Here is a 19014-nt window from a genome sequence, read left to right on the forward strand (position 1 = left end):
ATGCAGCCTGCAAGCTGGAGACCCCGTGATGAGGGTAGTGTGGCTCAGTCCAAGTCTGAAAGCCTCAGAACATGGGAAGCTGATGGTGTAACTCTCAGTCTGAGGCCCAAGGTCTGAGAACCTGGGTGTCAGGAGGAGTAGCCTGGTATAAATCCTGGAGCCTAAAGGCCATAGAAGCTGGAGTTGTGATGTCCAAGGGCAGGAGAAGAAGAATGTCTCAGCTCCAGGAGAGAGAGAGGAAATCATTTTTCTGCTTCCTTTTTTGTTCTATTGGGGTCTCCAGCAGACTGGATATTGCCTGTCCATACTAGGGGCAGATGCTTCTCACCAAGTCCACAGACTCACATGACAAGCTCCTCTAGAAACACCCTCACAGACATGCCCAGAAATAATGCTTTACCAGTTCTCTAGGTATTCTTTAATCCAGTCAAGTTGACACCTAAAATTAATCATCACAAAATTCTTTTACAAAGATAAGCTTCCCCTCATGTCTAATTTGGTTTAGTTCATAGAGGTCTGCACAAATACCTCATTCTTTCCACTTACTTATAAGTTTTCAAGGTCATGAAGTGGCTTCCTGTTATCATCCCAAGGTGACCAATTAGTATTCTATTTCATTTTTGTAATATCATTATGACCTCAGAGATTTAAAATTATCTATTTTAAAGACTACATTGCTCCATCTTTGGCCAGTAGAGGCCTATTTGAGTTGGCTCCCGAGTCCTTTGACAAAATCATAGTAATCTTTGATAGCTTTCCTGGAATCTGGGACGACAATATGTTCCAAACTCATCTTGCATATTTTGGGTCATAGACCTGGGATCAACCAATTTCCCAACAGGCCCCAGATGCTAGATCACAATCCGGGTTCTAGGGGTCCTAGCTATGACTGTGTTTTTAGATCTCTATAGCGACAGAGCTAAGATATACATGTGGGATATGTGTGTGTGTGCGTGAGTGTGTCTTTATAATAATCCCTGAGTAAATTTTAATCTTTTCCATTTAAATTCAGGATTATAGGATTATGGAGTTCATTACTCTTTTTTTTTGAGACAGGGTCTCACTCTGTCACCCAGGCTGGAGTGCAGTGGTGTGATCATGGCTCACTGCAGCCTTGACTTCCTGGGCTCAAGCAATCCTCCTGTCTCAGCCTCCTGAGTAGCTGGGACTACAGGCGGGAGCCACCACGCCCAGCTAATTTTTTTGTACTGTTTGTAGAGATGAAGTTTCACCATGTTGCCCAAGCTGGTTTGGAACTCCTGGCTCAAGGTATCTGCCGGCCTCGGCCTCCCAAAGGGCTCTTACTCTTTTGTATCAAATTTGTATCTCCTTTCTTTCACACTGAGAATCCTGATTCTCATGGATGCATTGGTTAAAGAAAGAGAATAATTCAAAATTACTAATATACTTTATTCCACATTATACATACAACATTCTCAGAATAACAATATTTCCATGACTCGTATAATTATTGAGAGCAGTTGAAATTATTTTTGCATATATGCTCTCCGTTCTCCCCACTTTTTTAAAAGCTGCACTGTATCAATGCTAAGTATTTAGTTATTATATACCGTGCTGTCTCCCGTTTAGCCTCACTTAATTACATTTTTACAAGTAACTATATGTTTTATGTTTATCACCTGTTCTTACGACAATGCCTCTCTAGTTATTTTGGTTGACTGAAACTCTTTATCTAGTAGATTCCCCAGCAATGGTTTGAGAAAATAATATTCCTTGAATTCTTGCCTGTTGATAGCAGTTTGCTTTAGCCTCTCATAACTAAAAGTCAGTTTGCTGACTTATAGAATCCTTACTTCACATTTTCTTATCTTGAATGCATTAGGTATATTACCCTATTTTTCCTGGCATGAAGCATTACTGTCAAAGTCTTAATGATAATCTAATATCCCTTCCCTTATGAATCACTTGTTGCTTTTGCCTAGAAGCCCAAAGGACGTTATCTTCAAAGTTCAGTAATTTTATTAGAATATGTTTTGTTGTTGGTCATTTTGGGCCAATATTCTCAGGTACATGATATGCTCTTTAAATGAGAGTTTTTAATCTTCTTTTTTTAAATTCAGGGAAACTTCCTTCAATGATATGTTTGTTATTCATTTGTTTTTTAGTACTTCTGCTGTTCTCTCACTTTTGTTATCTTCTTTAGGCCTCCTATAATCTGCAATTTGGATGTTCTTTGCCAATCTTTAATATAATTCACTTTTTCCCAAATACTTTTTCTTTATTTTTTAACTTTAAAATATTTCCCTCTTTTTTGCCTTCTACTTCCATTGAATAATTACCTATTATATTTATTCTCTTTTGTGTTCCCTCTAGATTAGTCTTCATTTCTAAAATAATTTTTTCTTTCATTCTAATATTTTCCTGAGTCCTGATATTTATTTTCTGAATTATTCTAGTTTCCATGTATTCTTTTCACCTATTGTGTCATTTTCTTGATACTTCTTTACTATTTTAAAAATAGAAGCTTAGGGTTTTAATTTATTATTTAATTATGTCTTTTAAGCATACTTTGTCTATCAGGTTGTTATTCTGCTCCTATGGGATTTAACCTTCATAGTTTTTTGCTGTTTGTTTTATATGAAATTGGTTTTCCTGTACTTTTAGAAAGAAATGTGGTTCAGGGTAACTTTCAAACTTCACACGGCTCCCTCTTCTGTTGCTTTCATGTTATGTTAAAAAAAAATAGCAGCTTTCTAAGATTTCTTGGATCCATTCCCCTCTCCCATATTTATCTGTGTCTTCTCTATTGTCTATATCCTGTGCAATTTTTATTCCACTCCCAGAAGTTTCTCCTCTATGTGAGTCTGTCTTAGAAAGCAGCTGTAGTGGCTCAGAAACCTTAGGGGCTAGACTGGTCTAGATCCTTCAGCTGTGCTATGAACCATTGGCACCCATCAGCAATAATTCTTGACTGCTTTGGGTTCTGCTGTTCTCATGTTCATCAGATTTCCTGTTGCTTTCCTCTGCTCACTCCTGCATAGACTCTCTAGGTCTTGTGGCAGTTGTGGACTTTGTCCTTAGTCACCTTGGAGTTAGTGGATATAACTTGTCATACGTGGTGGTAACTAATCAAAAACTGCCTCAATGTTTCCTCTGCTCCCTATACATGTGCATCCTGATCTGACACCAAAAGGTAGAGAGTATTTCTCCTTATGAATCTGAGATCTCCTTGTGATTGATTGACCAACAGAATATGGAAAAATGATATTCTAGGAACTCTTGGCCCCCAGCCTTCAGGTTGTGAGAAGGCCAAGCCAAGGAGAGGCCATGTAAAGAACTAAAGTGCTCAGAATTACAGCTCCAGCTGAGCTCTCAGGTAACAACTATGAAAGTGGCATCTGAAATGTTCTGCCCCAACTGAGTCTTCAGATGACTACAACGCTAGCTGTGAGAGATAAGAAAATGGTAGTTGTTTTAAAATGCAAAGTATTGAAGTGGTTTTTGATATAGCAATAGATAACAAAAATGCCTAGTTTTATTGTAAATGTTATCCACAGTTTTCAATTTTGTTATCTATGTAGGGATTTGAAGAGAGTCTAAAATAATGTCTTGTAATGCAATCTGCCCAAATCTGCCCAGAATCCAATTCTGTCATAAGATTATAAGGTTCTTCTAGCATAGATCTCGGTTAAGACCCATGAAACCATCAGAGAGTGTAATTCAGAACCAGAGCAAATCACAGGGAATTTATAGCTTCACCATATGGACTTTGGCTTTCTAATCAACCCTAAATGAAAATAGACATCTCTTTCCTCATTGTCTGCACCACCCTCCCCCGCATATTATAGTTCACACTAAATATGTTGATAATCCATATATCTGACATTAGTTGCCTGAATAAATTGGGCCGTCTAATTTTCTAGATCCATGTTAGGAGCATCAGCTCAATTTTCTTTTAACAATTAAAGCATTTTTTTAAAAGTTACAGTGAGTTATGCAGATACTGTAATCAAGTTAATAGTTTGGCTAATTTTCAAGCCAATCCACTCAGTCATTCAAAGAGTACTGAGTGCTTATTAAGAACTGTTCTAGGTATCCGGGCACTGATTATAGATCAATAAACAAGCAAACATCCCTACTCTTAAGGAAATTAAGGTCCAGCAGCTGATATTCTCTAAATTCTTGTTCAGTGGCCATCCTGCCGTCACTTGAACACGCTCTTGGGAAATTGCCAAACCCATTTCCAGCTCCCTAAAACTTTTAGTACACTTCCTCGAAAATGTTTTGGTAAATATCATTTTATCCATTTCATTACATTTTCAGTGGTGGCATAGAGTCCCTTCAAGATTAGTTTCCTTGGATGCTACCCAACTAGTATTCCCCTTAATCCAATTCTGATTTCAAAGAATCATTAAAATGTGGCAAACGGGGAATGATTAAGTGTTAGATCTAAATTTCTTGAATAACACAATAGCTACTTAAGGGGGGTACTTTAGTGGACGCTTTATTAGATTAGTAGGAGTTTGGGATCTTTGTGTGTATATGGGGGTGGGGAGATGAGAGGAAAAGGAGGTGAGTAGTAGAGGTTGTTAAAAGAGGAAAAAGGAAGAAATAAAAGCCCATATTCTCAAAACCAACAATTTAAGGAACTCTAGTATTTTAGTAGCTTTCTCCATGTACAACCTGGAAATGTACATTAACAGGAAACTTTCTACCCACCCCTGCCTCTGCCTTTCCCATCCTTGGGTCTGCTGGGATCTGTCGGTGGGTAGAAGACATTGTCATTGTTCATAAGACTGCCTGAATGTGAATGACATATATTTAGAAATCAAAACAAAGTTTTGGGAAGATCTTCAATTTAATGGAAACTAGTCTAGTCATTTGGGAACCACAAGAGCTTTTTAGGGAAAATGTGCCTCTGCCAGCTGGAGGAAGTGTGGGTGTACCGGGGTCCCGGTGACACCTTGTGATGTCAGTCACCCCCAGCCTGAGGTTGATTGGCTATGAAGAGCTGCAGCAGAGTTTAAATTCCTGCACCATCAGAGAAGTGTCCAGAAAATCAACACAAGAGTGGCTTCATTGGGCATAGATTTCCTCTTTGAGAACATCAACCTGATTTTTGAGACTTTTTGAAAAAATTCTTTGTGAACTACGGAGGGTAAGTCATTTTCATCATTTAATTTTTTAAAATGACTTTTGCTGGTTGTTTGGAAAATATTAAATATGTATACATGTTTGAGGCATTATACCATGTAGAGAGAGATGGGAGAGCTGCGCTTTGGGTAAAAACAGTTCCTATTTTTGTGCCTGTTGTTTATGCCACAGTAAATAATGATATGAAAATGACATGTTAAGACAATACAGCCAGGTGTTTTTCTTGGTAATGCTTTAATTAGATCTCTGCATGACACTTCTAAAAGGGATAGTTTATAGAACAGGAGGCAGATGGAAGGTCATTTTGAAATTTAGTTTTAATTAGCAAAACGTATAAAACTTTTACAGTGTGTTTCATGAATAAGGGAATGTTTGCGACCTACAAGATTGTGAAAAAAAGCTAAACTTATTGAATGGCAGGACTTTAAAAAGAATTTTTTTTAATTAAAAAATGTAATGTTATTCATCTAGAGAGCATCTAGTAACATTTATTATGAACTGCATACGTAACTAAAAGATGATTAAACTACTGAAATAACTGAGGGTGTGATAATTATGTTTTTTGTATTCATGTTAGCATGATGCCTTGAATACAGTTAGAATTCAATAAATGTTGAATATAATTATATTTTAAAATATTGCATTTTAAAACATATATTTTAAAATGTCCATATGTATTTTTATTTACTGTATTTAGTGCACTTCTTCATCTGTGTGACATTTAGAAGAGTCTATGTGTTTTAGCAACTTGTCTTTCTTAAGAGCAGTAACTTGTGGTTAACCATACTTTCTGTTTAACTGAGGCTTGAGTATCTTATTTTAACTTTGTTGTTTAAAAATGCGAACAAACTATTTTCTAAAGGGTATTAGTCCACTTACTTACCTGAAAATGGTGATGTAAAACAACGTGCCTCAGATGCTTAGAGGCCTTCCAAATCTATATTTAATTTTGGGGGCACCTCAGAGGTATATTCCTGTGGTTAAAAGCATATAATATTGGATTCATCGTAATTGACCTGAAGACACATACAATAGGAAGAATTGGATTTTTTTTGGTTTGTTTGTTTCTCTGGATTCCTGGTAGAGTTCATATCCTGGCCAAGTTTGATTCTATTTTCAAAGAGTAATAAGAAAACAAATTCTAGCAGGTTCTAGTTAGTTGGATTCTGGTTAATTTTATTATTATAAAACCAACTTATTTTATTATTATTGTTTATTATTATTAAAGTTTCCTGCTAATGTACATTTACAGGCTGTACACGGAGAAACTCAAAATATTAGAGTTTCTTAAATTGTTGGTTTTGAGAATATGGGCTAGAAAAGTGCCTAACACATTGCATGTTCATAAATATTTACTGACTGCTAATGAATGAATGTATTGTTCAGTTGTGTTCTTGAAGATAACAATACTAAGACAAATAAAGCAAATTAATATGATGAATTGTTTTCCAAAAGAAAAAAGAGTCTATGACTTTTCAAACCTTTATTTTCTTCTTTTGGCCTATTTCCTTCATTTTGGTTTACATAAAAGAAGATATATATTTTACAAATGTATCTTAACCTTGAGAAAATGCTAGAATGAATTTCCTTACTTAAGAGCCGAAAGAAGTTTTGGCTACACACCTGAAATCTTGACTTTAGTTTCCCTCTCCACATTCTAAACATTTGGCTCTTTTCAACTCTATGAAAACAATTCACAGAGGCAGAAATTCTCTAATACACCGCCTTCCAAATGGATGGAACTCAAGTTGTTGATTTCCTTTTGTTACGTCATCTCACTGTAGAATGACAGCATGTGGAATGTAGAAATAACATTAACCAATCACTGAAGAAGAACTCAAAGTTCTGGACTTTTAATTGCAGGCTTGTAGCTGTGGTTCACATTTATTATTCAGAATACGGCTACTGCCTATCTGCTTCTACTCTTTTTTGAATAGTAGCCAAAATGTTTATAAAAGTTTGGAGCTCTTGTTTGGAAATGCACTTCACAAAATTATAATTATTTTTATCAAAAATACCAAATGCAAACCTAACAAGGGGTGTAAGATCTGATTTTCTTTAATACTTAAAGTTGGACTGTATGTTTTGGTGGCAACATCAGCTCTCTCAGAACTCTAGAGTGTCTTTTATTTTAGTTTACTACACTTGCATCTGGGAAATTATTGCTTTAGGTCAGGATGCTAACTAGTATTTCTAGAATCCTGAGCAAGTTAGGGCATCTTTCTTGTGTTTTAGAATCTTCCATCCCTAAGAAACTTGAGCACTTGGGGCATGCACTTCTTTGTGAGAAAACACAACATTCATTGGTTTAGAATAAATGCACAATGGCATCCCCAGTTTTCTAATTATTTAGATTAGAGGAGCTAAAGAAAATACAAGAGAATTCAATAGTCATTGACCTTCTGTCAAGGCTCTAACATTTGCTAGCTTTCAGAGAATCATGAAATTATAACCCTATTCAAATTTCACTTTGAAAATTAAAATGATAAGGTAACTTTCATTTGATCTGTGAAACTGAAAGCATTGAAAGGGTTATTTTGAGAATATCATATTTGAGAAAATTTTGCTTTCCTGAAGAAATAAACCTAACAAATTTTAAAAAAAGTTTTGATTGTGGTATCTAAAGAGAAGTAACATCTATTAAATTAAGCTTGATTTTGGTGTAGTTAAGCATTTTCATATGTTTTTCTCTGTTGATATTAATTGAAGGATTTTTAAAAGAAATTAAGATAGTATCAAACATAAGGACTGATATACACTATGCTGAATTAGAATAAAGAAAGTAACACAATTAAGAATAACTATGCTGAGGAGAGATAATGCCCATAATATACATGAGAGGTTGTTTGACCATTTGAGTTGTGTGAAAGCAGAAATGAGAAGCCTGTTCAGGCTCCTTATCTTTGGATTTCTATTATTTTCTTGAATACATTAAAAATAAGATTAGATGACTTCTTGAGCCCAATGTTTCAGACAATATTCAGCATATTCAGGCATTATTGAGTGGTATATATATATATACATATACACTTTTTTTTTTTTTTGAGATAGGGTCTTGCTCTGTCACCCAAACAGGTGTGGAGTGGCACGATCATGGCTCAGTGCAGCTTCAACCTCCCTGGCTCAAAGAATTCTCCCCACTCAGCCTCCTGAGTAGCTGGGACTACAGGCACGTGCCACCAAGCCTGGCTAATTATGATATTTTTAATTCTTAGATCAAGTGTTAAAATCTCTTGTGGAACTTTAAAAACAAACCTATTCCTGTGCCCACCCAAGTGAATGGATTTATTGCCCTGGGATGGGATTTGTGCATTGGCATTTTTAAAACCCTTCCCAGTCGATAGTAATATACATTTAGGGTTGAGAATCTTTGGCTTTTAACTCCTATCATTATTTTAGGGGCCAAGGGAAAACTTCCCCCTCACCCTCTGAAGGTTTGCTGAAAATCAACTGACAAAAGATAGATTAATAGGAGAAAAGGAATACAAATTTATTTTTATGTGACACAGGAGCCTTCAGAACGAAGACCTAAAGATACAGGAGAAACTGTCCATCTTTATGCTTATGTCCAACAAAACATGGGCAGCCATGTAGAAATATGATTGGACAAAAAGGTTTTGACCTTATACTAGTAGACCAAGTGGGGTGGACCAGCAAAGCCTGTCCAGATTCTTCTTGGCCTCTCCGTGCAGCATTTCTTCCTTCTTGATATGGGACAGGACCTTCTCTGCAATGCGGGTCTTATGACATACAATTAAACTAGGGGGGTCAGAGAATTTCTTTAAGGCCAGTTGTTACACAGAAAGACAGGGGGACTTAGGGTAATATTTTCAGGTTTTATTGCTGGCTTTGGGGAAAAGAGGTTCTGGTTTCTATAACCTGCCTTTGGGAAAGAGGGATTCTAGTTTCTATGGTTAGTCTCAGGGGAGAATGAGGGGCCAGAGATAGGAGGGCAGGGGAAGGTCAGAGAGAAGCTTTTGCTTCTGAGGCTGCTTCTGAGGCCTTCATTATGGAGTATTGTTTTCTGAGTCCCTATACTAGTAAACTATTGCAAATCAAATAAAATGACTGAGGTGAGTCTCAATTATTTTTGGAGACTTATCTTGCCAAAATTGAGGATGCACCTGGGAAAAACGAACACAAAACTACCAGAAACATCTATGGTCCATGTTTGTTTACAAAGAGTCCGAGGACTTCAGTATTTAAAGGGGAAAGAACAGGCAATAGGAGAAAGGAAGGACAGATAAAAGAGGCAAGTGGTTGCATTCCTTTGAGTCTTTGTTTAGTGCTCACTGAGCCCACATTTTATATGTGAAAGGAGAGGGTAGAGGAATAGTCAATTATGCATTTGTCTTATGCTCAGTGAATCTGCATTTCTATATAAGATAAAGTAAACATAGACTAGAGGAAGCTGTCAGATATGCATCTGTCTCAGGTGAGAAGAGGAATGACTTTTAGTTCTGTCCTTTGTCCTGAACTTATGAAGGTAAGCTGTTAATTTACACTGTGAGGGTGAAATTCAACCAGACTGTTTTAGGGTAAAGATCTCAGGGCCCACAGGAATTTCCCTGTGAGAAAATTGTGAGGGAGGTATGTAGCCTTTTATCCTTGTAGCTATCTTTTTAAGAACAAAATGGGCGGCAGGTTTGAGTGACCCAGTTCCTAGGTTGAATTTCCCTTTGACTTAGTGAGTTTGGGGTCCCAAGATTTTATTTTCCTTTCACAGTATACATTTAACATTTAAAGAAATGAAACAAATCAACGAACGTGAAATAAACTTGCAGGATTATTTGTGAAATGTATGGAAGTTCATCAGACAAGTATGCTAGGGCAGCTACCAGGGCTTACTAGTGCAGGGTAAATTGCGTTCCTTAAACCATTTCAATAAATTTTTACTTTAGCATCTAGTACTTCTATTTTTAAATACAAAACAAAGTGTTTTCCAAAGCAACAGCTCTTGAAGTGTGAAATGAAGTTACCCTCCAGAAAAATAGTTTGATTTGGCGTGTTTCTCTCAGCATGATTTACACGTGTATCCCAAACCTGTAATCTTCCCCAAATCCTTCAGTACTGTGAATGACAGCAAAAATAATTTAGCATAATCATGTATAATGTATGACTAAACGTGTCACAGTAGATACTAAGAGCTTTCTGAAGTTGCAATATGAAGCCTACTCTAGCGCATCTCTTGCAGATCACAAAAAAAGCAAAAACAATCTATTTTGTGTAGACATTATTATGCAGTCATAAATGTGACTTAGAAGCCATTGTGTGTGTGTGTGTGTATGTGTGTGTTTGTGTGTGTGTGAAAACAAATGCCCACCACCTATCACTGGTGTCAATAAGTGTAGTTTTTTAGGGAGAATACATTTGCTAGGGTGCTCTGCCATACCAAGCTGCATAATTATTGTAAAAGGGAATGGACAGAAATTTCTATATTCCTCTTTCTTTACTTTTTCGACAATTTATCGTACTTTATGTGTTAGCGTTTGTACATCTCCTCAATGAAACATTTTCAATTTATTTCTTAGGAGTGAGGTTTTTAAAAACCACTTTGTTGAGTTATAATCTATACACCACATACTTCACTAATTTGAAGTGTATAGCTCAGTGGTTTTCAGTATGTTCACAGAGTTGTGCAACCTTCACTACAATACATGGAACAGTTTCATCACCTCCAAAAGAAACCCTGTACCCATTAGCTGTCACCCCTCAACCTCCCATCTGCACAAGCTGTGGGCAACCACTAGTCTACTTTTTGTCTCTGTAGATTTGCCTATTGTGGACATTTCATGTAAATAGAATCATTCCAATGTGGCCTTTTTATCTGGCTTCTTTCACTTAGCATAGTGTTCTCAAGCTTCCTCTACTCTGCAGCACATGTCAGTATTTCATTCCTCTTTATGGTTGAATAATATTCTGTTTTATAGATACAGTAAATTTTATTTATCCATTCATCAGTTCATGGACATTTGGATGAATTTTTAGTAGGAAGAAACTCTTAAAAAGTTGAAGCTACTTTATTCCTTTAACATGGAGAGAAACATCTATGTCCTTCATTCCAGGTAGAGGTATCACACCCAACTATGAAGATCAGCATCCTGCTCATGTTCCTTTGGGGATTATCCTGTGCTCTCCCAGTAAGTATTAGGGTAGGGATATATGAAAAAACCCTTTCATACTTAAAACTCCACAATTTTCATTGGCTATGAACCAAGATGGCTGTGTATGTTCCAGTCCAGTAAAAATAGTAGTTTCTTAGCATGCTGTTTTCTTAAGAAATATCATTCAAGGTGTTTTTTATTCTGTTCAGTTGCCATTCACATAGATATCATTCATACTTTTCTTCCCTATAAGCAGTGGTTCTTAAAGTGTCATCCTGGAACCACCAGCATCAGCATCAACTAGGACCTTGTTAGAAATCCAAATTCTTGGACCCTACCTCAGAGCTGCTAAACCAGACTCTTTAGGGATAGGAAACAGAAATCAGTGTTTTAACAAGGCCTCCCGGTGATTCTGATGCAGCCTAAAATTTGACTATCCCTACTCCTATGTATGAAATGTGTTAATAACTATTGCTTTAGAAATTTCTCTTTGGATTTACCATGTGTACTAAATTTTCTAGGTAGCCAGGTATCAAAATAATGAATCTGAGGGTTCTGAAGAATGGAAGGTGAGTAGAAATATGACTTTTTGAAATATTTTAATTTTAATTTATTATGAGTATAACCAAATTGACTTCATTGCAAATGTTGAAACTGCTAATGACTTCATCAGCATATTAATAAGCTAAGCTGTAGAGTTCATAGAAGAAAATAATGCTGTGATTCCAACTTAGTAGTATACTCTGGCAAGGAAGCATATTTTCTGTTAGCTTACTTCTTATAATGGATGTGTATAATAGTACCAGGGGATGCATGACAATGAACCAAGAGTCTTCAGGAGAGATTATGACTTGAAATCTGTTTTAACAAGAGTTATCTGGTGGGCAAGAGGTCAAGTCCTGGAAGGTGAAAAAAGAAAGAAGAATGAGAGGACACTAGAGTCTCTGGAATGAGAGCTAATGTTGCTAGCATGTTATTATACTGAGAGTTACTAACTCTCAATAACTCAAGAATCATTGCCAGGCACATTTCTGAGTGTTTTACATATATTAACTTTCTTAATTTTCACACCTCTGTGAATTAGGTATTATGTTTTATTCTCACTTTACAGATGAGAAAACTGATCACAGAGAGTAATTCAATCGTCTAGGTTACATGGTCAATTAGTGTTAGAGCCAGACTTTGATATTATGTCACTCTAGCTCCAGAATCCACATTCTTAACCAGTGTGTTATATCCCTCTCAGGAAGGAGCCAGGTCTAAGAGTTCAGAAAATTCTCAAGATTGGCACTAAGGGTTAAAATCTTATGCGAAATCAGAGCATTTTGTTCACTACCGTGTCTCCTACTGGCTTTTACATATGATAAAGCTTGGCCCCAATGCTTTTGGTGGTGGCCAGATAATGTCAGCGACCTGAGGTGGGGTCCTGTCCATGCCTGAGTCTGGAATAGACTTTGCAGTATTTATTATGAACTTTCTTCAGAGAAATCCATAGGCTGGTTAATTTAAAAGCAGACACTCTAGATCCTCTCTCTCATTTAACCAGAGACGCACAAACATGCCCTGTTCTCAAGTCTAGCCTTGGCATGAGAAAAATAACAATGTCTTGCTCCCTTCCACCCATTAATTCCAAATGATAATTGACTGGAGCACAGCCTGCCATTGTGCCTGCCTGCAGTGTTGCAGGCCAAAGACAGCGTGATTATAGTTCCTTTCTCTAAGGAGATACCCCCAGTCCAGCACCGCAGAGATGCACGTTAAAGACATGTCAATAGCAGCTCCTCCCTGCTCTACTTTGCGCCTTGGGTGTTCCACACAGGACTTTGCCCTCCTCAAGGGGAAGGGGAAGAAGTGATGGGGAGGGGTACCAGAAGTTGCTAAGGCATTCTTATAGTGCTTATGAGACTAAAGATAGTGAAATAAATTAGAGGTATGACTAGTTAAATTTCTGATTTAGCATTTGTTTTTAATACCAGGGCTTTTACATGACTCGAGAAGGGTTTCATGGCTTTCTCAATTCAGTTTTGTTTACTATTAAATTTTATAAGGTGGATGTTATCACATGGATTTTTTCTTTAGTTTATATCATGTTGAATAAATAGTTTTCGAGATACTTCCTTAGGCATTAGCTGGTTTCATCCTCATAACTACCTTGTGGGGTAAGCACAGTGGGTGTTAATTTCCTTAATTTATGAATAAGAAACTGGTGGTCAGACACGTGAAGTGAATTGCCCACCTTCACCTAGAGTAACCAACCATCTCGGTTTACCTGGAACTTAGGGGTTTCCTGGAACACATGACTTTCAGTGCTAACACCAAGATGATTGGTTTTCAGGGCTAAAACCAAAACCAGTGAGTTAATTGAGACTTAAATCTGGATTCTGAGTTTCAATGCTGCTTTTCCTGTGTTACGTTTCCTCTAGGTTGTATGAACGGCTAGGTTCAAAAAAGCATATTTATTTCTGTAAATGAAATATCAGAAATATAAACATTGTCTATGTCTCTAATATCCCAAGATCTTTTCAAGCCATTAGTCATTTTACTTTCCTTTTGGAACCATTTCATCATAAAATTTCACTATTACTCATGTAAATGTAAGATCTCTACCAAGAAACTAAAAATAATCACCTAAAATTATTGTAAATAATTACAATAATGAAATCCATCTGTGAGGGAGTAATTTGTTTTCCTTCCTTTCCTTTTTTGCAGGGTCATTTGGCTCAGGCACCAACACCACCCTTGGTAACTATCTCATTTACTTTTGTCATAAACATCTCATGAAGTAACTTTAACACTCTTCCAGTTGCCTTTTACAATTTTGAAAGTAGTAAATCCAGACTGGAAGCAATTGATGTGTATCATGTTTTTTTCTTTCCTAAGGAATTACTAAAAAGAAAAGTAAACATTTTTCCCCTTTCAGGAGAGCAGTGAGTCATCAGAAGGAAGTAAAGTTAGCTCAGAGGAACAGGTAATTAAACAGACCTTTCTTAATTTTTCAGGCTACTTAGGAATGGAAGGAAATGATGTTAGATTAAATTACCTGGCAACAGTTCTAAATATAATATTTTCTAACTATGAGTTATGCTGGCTAAAGAGTCCTATAAAGTAAGAAGAGAAAAATGAGTAAGGAGAATTCACATGCAGACATGCTATTCATCTTATTTTCATCACTGAGCCTAGATTGCTGGCACTGTGGCCCCAAATGTCTCCCCTAGTTAAAAAATAAACACATGCGCAGAAACACACACACACACTCACAAATGGTCATTGACCATGTCAAACTTACTCATCAACTTAAAATGTTGCTTTTACAATTGGCGCAGTTCAGATCAGGTGAAGAAGTGCCTGGGAGCTTCTCTGTGTCAAGGATCCTGCTCGAAGACAGAACAGGACAGCCCTGAGGAAACTTTAATGAAAAGAACTGCTTCAGTGATGACTTTCTCTTCGAAAATAGTCCCATCTGTGGGACTGGGCTCTGGGAGTGAGAAAGGCAGACTCAGTTTATATCCCTTAAAGCTGGCATTCTTTTTCATTTTTCTAAGACTAAGTGTTGTTACTTTCTTAGCTATGCTATTGTTTTGACCAAACTCAATCCTGTGGGGCTCCAGAGAGTCCAGGAGCCAGGTTTCTCCCTAAGGCTTTGATCCATGTTGCATTCTACACTTAGCCAGAGTTGGAAGATGAATTATTAGCCTGTTTATCCCTATTTACTTAAGGTTATCAAAGGAACATTCTAGAAATTTAAAAGCATAGAACTGGAGAAATGCCGTTTGCTGGGGACTTTGTGATTTGTTGCCTCAAGGGTCTGTAAGCTTTCAAGTTACGGTAGCAATTCCTGCTTGAGAAAGGGTAATGAGGTATGGTGATTCCTGCAGTTCCTGCTTGTGAGTTGGGTTAACGAGGTATGGCAGGTTAAACCCATGCTCAGTTCCACCATACTAGCATAAAACTCCAGTGCTAGGAAGAGAGGTCAACAGCATATACACAAGTACTCCCAATCACCCAATTACAGACTCAGACATTGATCAGTAGGGATGTGTAAAAACAAAACAAAACAAAACAAAAACTAGCAGGTATGCTCTGTTGTAGGGTATGGTAAAGAGAGCAGATATTTTGGGAGCATAATGTATGAAGACTCACTGTCCTTCCTTACTGGTACAGAGCATCCAATTGTTTTACTTACAGGACTCACCTCTCTGACTTCCCACGTAGCACTCAGTTGCCTTGTTGGTCACACTAGTTGGTGTCTTCTAGCTGAATCATCTATAGGCAACTTTCTGATTGTACTAACGAGGTAGAAACATGGTTTGGGTGAAGTATATACCTTACTATAATATTTAATTTTCATTTTAGCTAAAGATTTTATCCTCTGGTCCTAGTACATTTTTCCCTCCAGAAGAAAAAAAATTGGGGTCATTTTAAGATCACTCAATATTTTTAAAAACTCTGTTTCACACCAAACACTTTAATGCATGAGCATTATAAACCAACTCTAATTCACAAACAATTACCTAAGAGGTTTTTGTGTGTGTGTGTTTGTTTGTTTGAGACGGAGTCTCGCTCTGTCGCCAGGCTGGAGAGCAGTGGCTCGATCTCGGCTCACTGCAACCTCTGCCCCCCAGGTTCAAGTGATTCTCCTGCCTCAGCCTCCCAAGTAACTGGGACTACAGGTTTGTGGCACCACAGCCAGCTAATTTTTGTATTTTTAGTAGAGATGAGGTTTCACCATGTTGGCCAAGATGGTCTCGATCTCTTGACCTTGGCCTCCTAAAGTGCTGGGTTATGGGTGTGAGCCACCTTGCCCAGCCCAAGAGTTGTTTTTTTTTTTTTAAGGAATTATATACACAGTATGATTTGAATTTCATAAATGTGATTTCCAGAAAGCTTTTTGAGAAAATGTTGGCAGCATTGAGTGAAGTGTGCCTATATAAAATGGAACCACTTGAGTTTCAATTCCTCTTCCTTCCTATTTAAGCTCTGGTAGAGAGGTTATTGAGTAGTAAAACTGACCATAGATTAGAGGAGGGGATGTAGGGCGAAAGAAGCAGAAAGACTAGAAAGGCTCTAGATAACTCCTTCTCTATCGGTTCCTGGAATACTGACCATATCTGTTAACCCCAAATTCTAGGCAAATGAAGACCCCAGTGACAGCACTGAGTCAGAGGAGGGCCTGGGCTCTGATGATCATCAATACATTTATAGGCTAGCTGGTGGCTTCTCCAGGAGCACAGGAAAAGAAGGAGATGATAAAGATGACGATGAAGATGACAGTGGAGATGACACCTATGGTGACGATGACAGTGGCCCAGGGCCCAAAGACAGACAAGAAGGAGGATACTCCAGACTGGGAAGTGATGAGGACTCTGATGACACCATACAAGCCAGTGAAGAGAGTGCCCCACAAGGGCAAGACAGTGCCCAAGATACCACCAGTGAGAGCAGGGAACTTGACAATGAAGACCGGGTGGACAGCAAGCCTGAGGGAGGTGACTCCACTCAAGAGAGTGAGAGTGAAGAGCACTGGGTGGGAGGCGGCAGTGATGGGGAGAGCAGCCATGGAGACGGCTCCGAGTTGGACGATGAGGGAATGCAGAGTGATGACCCAGAGAGCATCAGGAGTGAAAGGGGAAACTCCAGAATGAACAGTGCAGGCATGAAATCAAAAGAATCTGGAGAAAACAGTGAGCAAGCAAACACTCAAGATTCAGGTGACAGCCAATTGCTGGAGCATCCCAGTAGGAAAATTTTTAGGAAGTCTCGCATCTCACAGGAAGATGACAGAAGCGAGCTTGATGACAACAACACAATGGAAGAAGTCAAGAGTGACTCCACAGAAAACAGCAACTCCAGGGACACTGGCCTCAGCCAACCCAGGAGAGACAGCAAGGGTGACTCTCAAGAAGACAGCAAGGAGAATCTGTCCCAGGAAGAGAGCCAAAACGTAGATGGTCCCAGCAGTGAGTCCAGCCAAGAGGTCAACCTGTCATCTCAAGAGAACAGCAGTGAGTCTCAGGAAGAGGTGGTGAGTGAGTCCAGGGGAGATAACCCCAACCCCACAACTAGTTATGCAGAAGACCAGGAAGACAGTGACTCCAGCGAGGAGGACAGCTCGCACACACTCTCCCACTCAAAAAGTGAATCCAGAGAGGAGCAAGCAGATAGCGAATCCAGTGAGAGCCTCAACTTCTCAGAGGAAAGCCCGGAGTCCCCCGAGGATGAGAACAGCTCCAGCCAGGAGGGCCTCCAGTCTCACAGCAGCTCAGCAGAGAGTCAGAGCGAGGAAAGCCATTCTGAGGAAGACGACAGTGACTCTCAAGACAGCAGCAGATCCAAAGAAGACAGCAACTCCACGGAGAGCAAATCAAGCAGTGAGGAAGATGGCCAGTTGAAAAACATTGAGACAGAGAGCCGGAAATTAACAGTTGATGCCTATCACAACAAACCCATTGGGGACCAAGATGACAATGACTGCCAAGATGGCTATTAGCATCAGCTGTCCTAAGAAGCAGCTGTCACATAAAGGAGTCTTAGGGACTTGAAAGTGTATCATGATAACTATAATTTATTGATGTTTTGATCAAAAGAATAACCAGATGCCATATTTTTCCTGAAAGGAATTGCTGGACATTACACTTGTTTTTAGGGTGTCATCATTTCATAGAGGTTTAAATACTGTGGAGTGACACCAGAACACATCCAAAGAGGCTAGAAGCAAGAAAGGATCTGCATGATAACTTTGCAGCTGAGATAGTTCCTAATTCATCAACCTAACAAACAAAGTTATTGGGTGTCCATGATATACCAGGCACTATGCTAGGTGTTGAGAATGTAAAGCAGGTTAAGACTTGTTTCTTGCTCCTGAGGAGCGTATAGAAGGACCCACAAAGCTACAGAGTTAAAGAGGGATATGTATAAGAGAAACAAGAATTGTTACAACCCAGTATGGTGAGTGCCAAGACAGAGCTATGAACACGATATCTATCTGGGAACACTGAGAAGGGTGACCAATGCGTTGGAGAACGAGGGAGGGCTTCACAGCAGAAGACATTGGAGTCGGAAGGTTGCATAGGGTTTCCTCATTGGAGACTGGGGAATTCTATTCTTGGGATAAATAATAGTAAATTCTATAGGATTCAATACTTAGTTTGCAAAAGCACTTTGAAATTATGGCACAGTGAGTTGTTTTGGATAAGAAAATCTTTTTCTCCCAATTAATTTACCAATTCATCATTTTTTTTTGTAGAACTCCCATAAACATCACCTTACTAATCACTGGTGATGATAAGAAGGATTGGGTCAGGAAGAGTGGGAGAAAGAAATTCCTCTTTACATAGATACTTTTTAGCTTTATTTTTTCTAAAATCAGTTTGTGTGCAATGCTAGAAAAAAACTGTTCTCTGAGTCCTTTACAGAGCAAAATTCTGTATGTAAGATTCAATTGATTTTTGACAAATACCATTTGAAATATTACCTCAACATAAAATACTTGTTTTGTAATAAAGATTATAAACCCAGAAGAAATATGTGTTTATTTGTTATCGTGGTGCTGATTATTAGGATATATTTGTGTTAAGCAACTCTTTCTTTAAAGCATTCCCAAATAGTTCAGTACCTTCCTCCTATTAAAATGAAAGATTTTCTTAAATTATTTCCTGAAAATTTTATTTGTAATTCAGGTAGCATTTGATAAAAATACTATGTGTTGCTTATGATATTTCACTAACTATACCTGTTACAGAACAGGGAGAAAAAATGAAGTAAACTCTGAATTTTTGTTTGAGGCCACAGTAAAAGT

At 38.0% G+C, this 19014-nt stretch overlaps 1 protein-coding gene across 7 annotated transcripts; it reads left to right on the forward strand.

Moving 5' to 3' along the window:
* The first annotated feature begins 899 nt into the window (after positions 1-899).
* Positions 900-18734, forward strand: DMP1 (dentin matrix acidic phosphoprotein 1). Of its 7 annotated transcripts, none has more exons than XM_055111606.2 (8): positions 900-953; positions 3155-3337; positions 4734-5119; positions 11181-11255; positions 11741-11788; positions 13929-13961; positions 14140-14187; positions 16348-18734. In XM_055111606.2, the coding sequence occupies exons 4-8, from the start codon at positions 11202-11204 to the stop codon at positions 17704-17706; spliced, it is 1542 nt and encodes a 513-aa protein (XP_054967581.2). In that variant the 5' UTR covers positions 900-953; positions 3155-3337; positions 4734-5119; positions 11181-11201; the 3' UTR covers positions 17707-18734. The 7 variants fall into 7 exon arrangements, with proteins under 7 accessions (XP_054967581.2, XP_054967580.2, XP_054967583.2 ...); XM_055111605.2 differs by having other exon boundaries at positions 900-932; XM_055111608.2 differs by having other exon boundaries at positions 908-953; positions 3212-3337; positions 4948-5119.
* The last annotated feature ends 280 nt before the right edge of the window (positions 18735-19014 follow it).

The sequence above is a fragment of the Pan paniscus genome, chromosome 3 (assembly GCF_029289425.2).
Source record: "Pan paniscus chromosome 3, NHGRI_mPanPan1-v2.0_pri, whole genome shotgun sequence".
NCBI classification, from domain to species: Eukaryota; Metazoa; Chordata; class Mammalia; order Primates; family Hominidae; genus Pan; species Pan paniscus.

Excerpts from the sequence above, each read along its gene's own strand:
- DMP1 (XM_055111606.2), top strand. The coding sequence starts at position 11,202 with ATGAAGATCAGCATCCTGCTCATGTTCCTTTGGGGATTATCCTGTGCT. Across the intron at positions 11,789-13,928 it reads AGGGTTCTGAAGAATGGAAG|GGTCATTTGGCTCAGGCACC; the intron begins GTGAGTAGAAAT and ends CCTTTTTTGCAG. Across the intron at positions 14,188-16,347 it reads AAGTTAGCTCAGAGGAACAG|GCAAATGAAGACCCCAGTGA; the intron begins GTAATTAAACAG and ends CCCAAATTCTAG.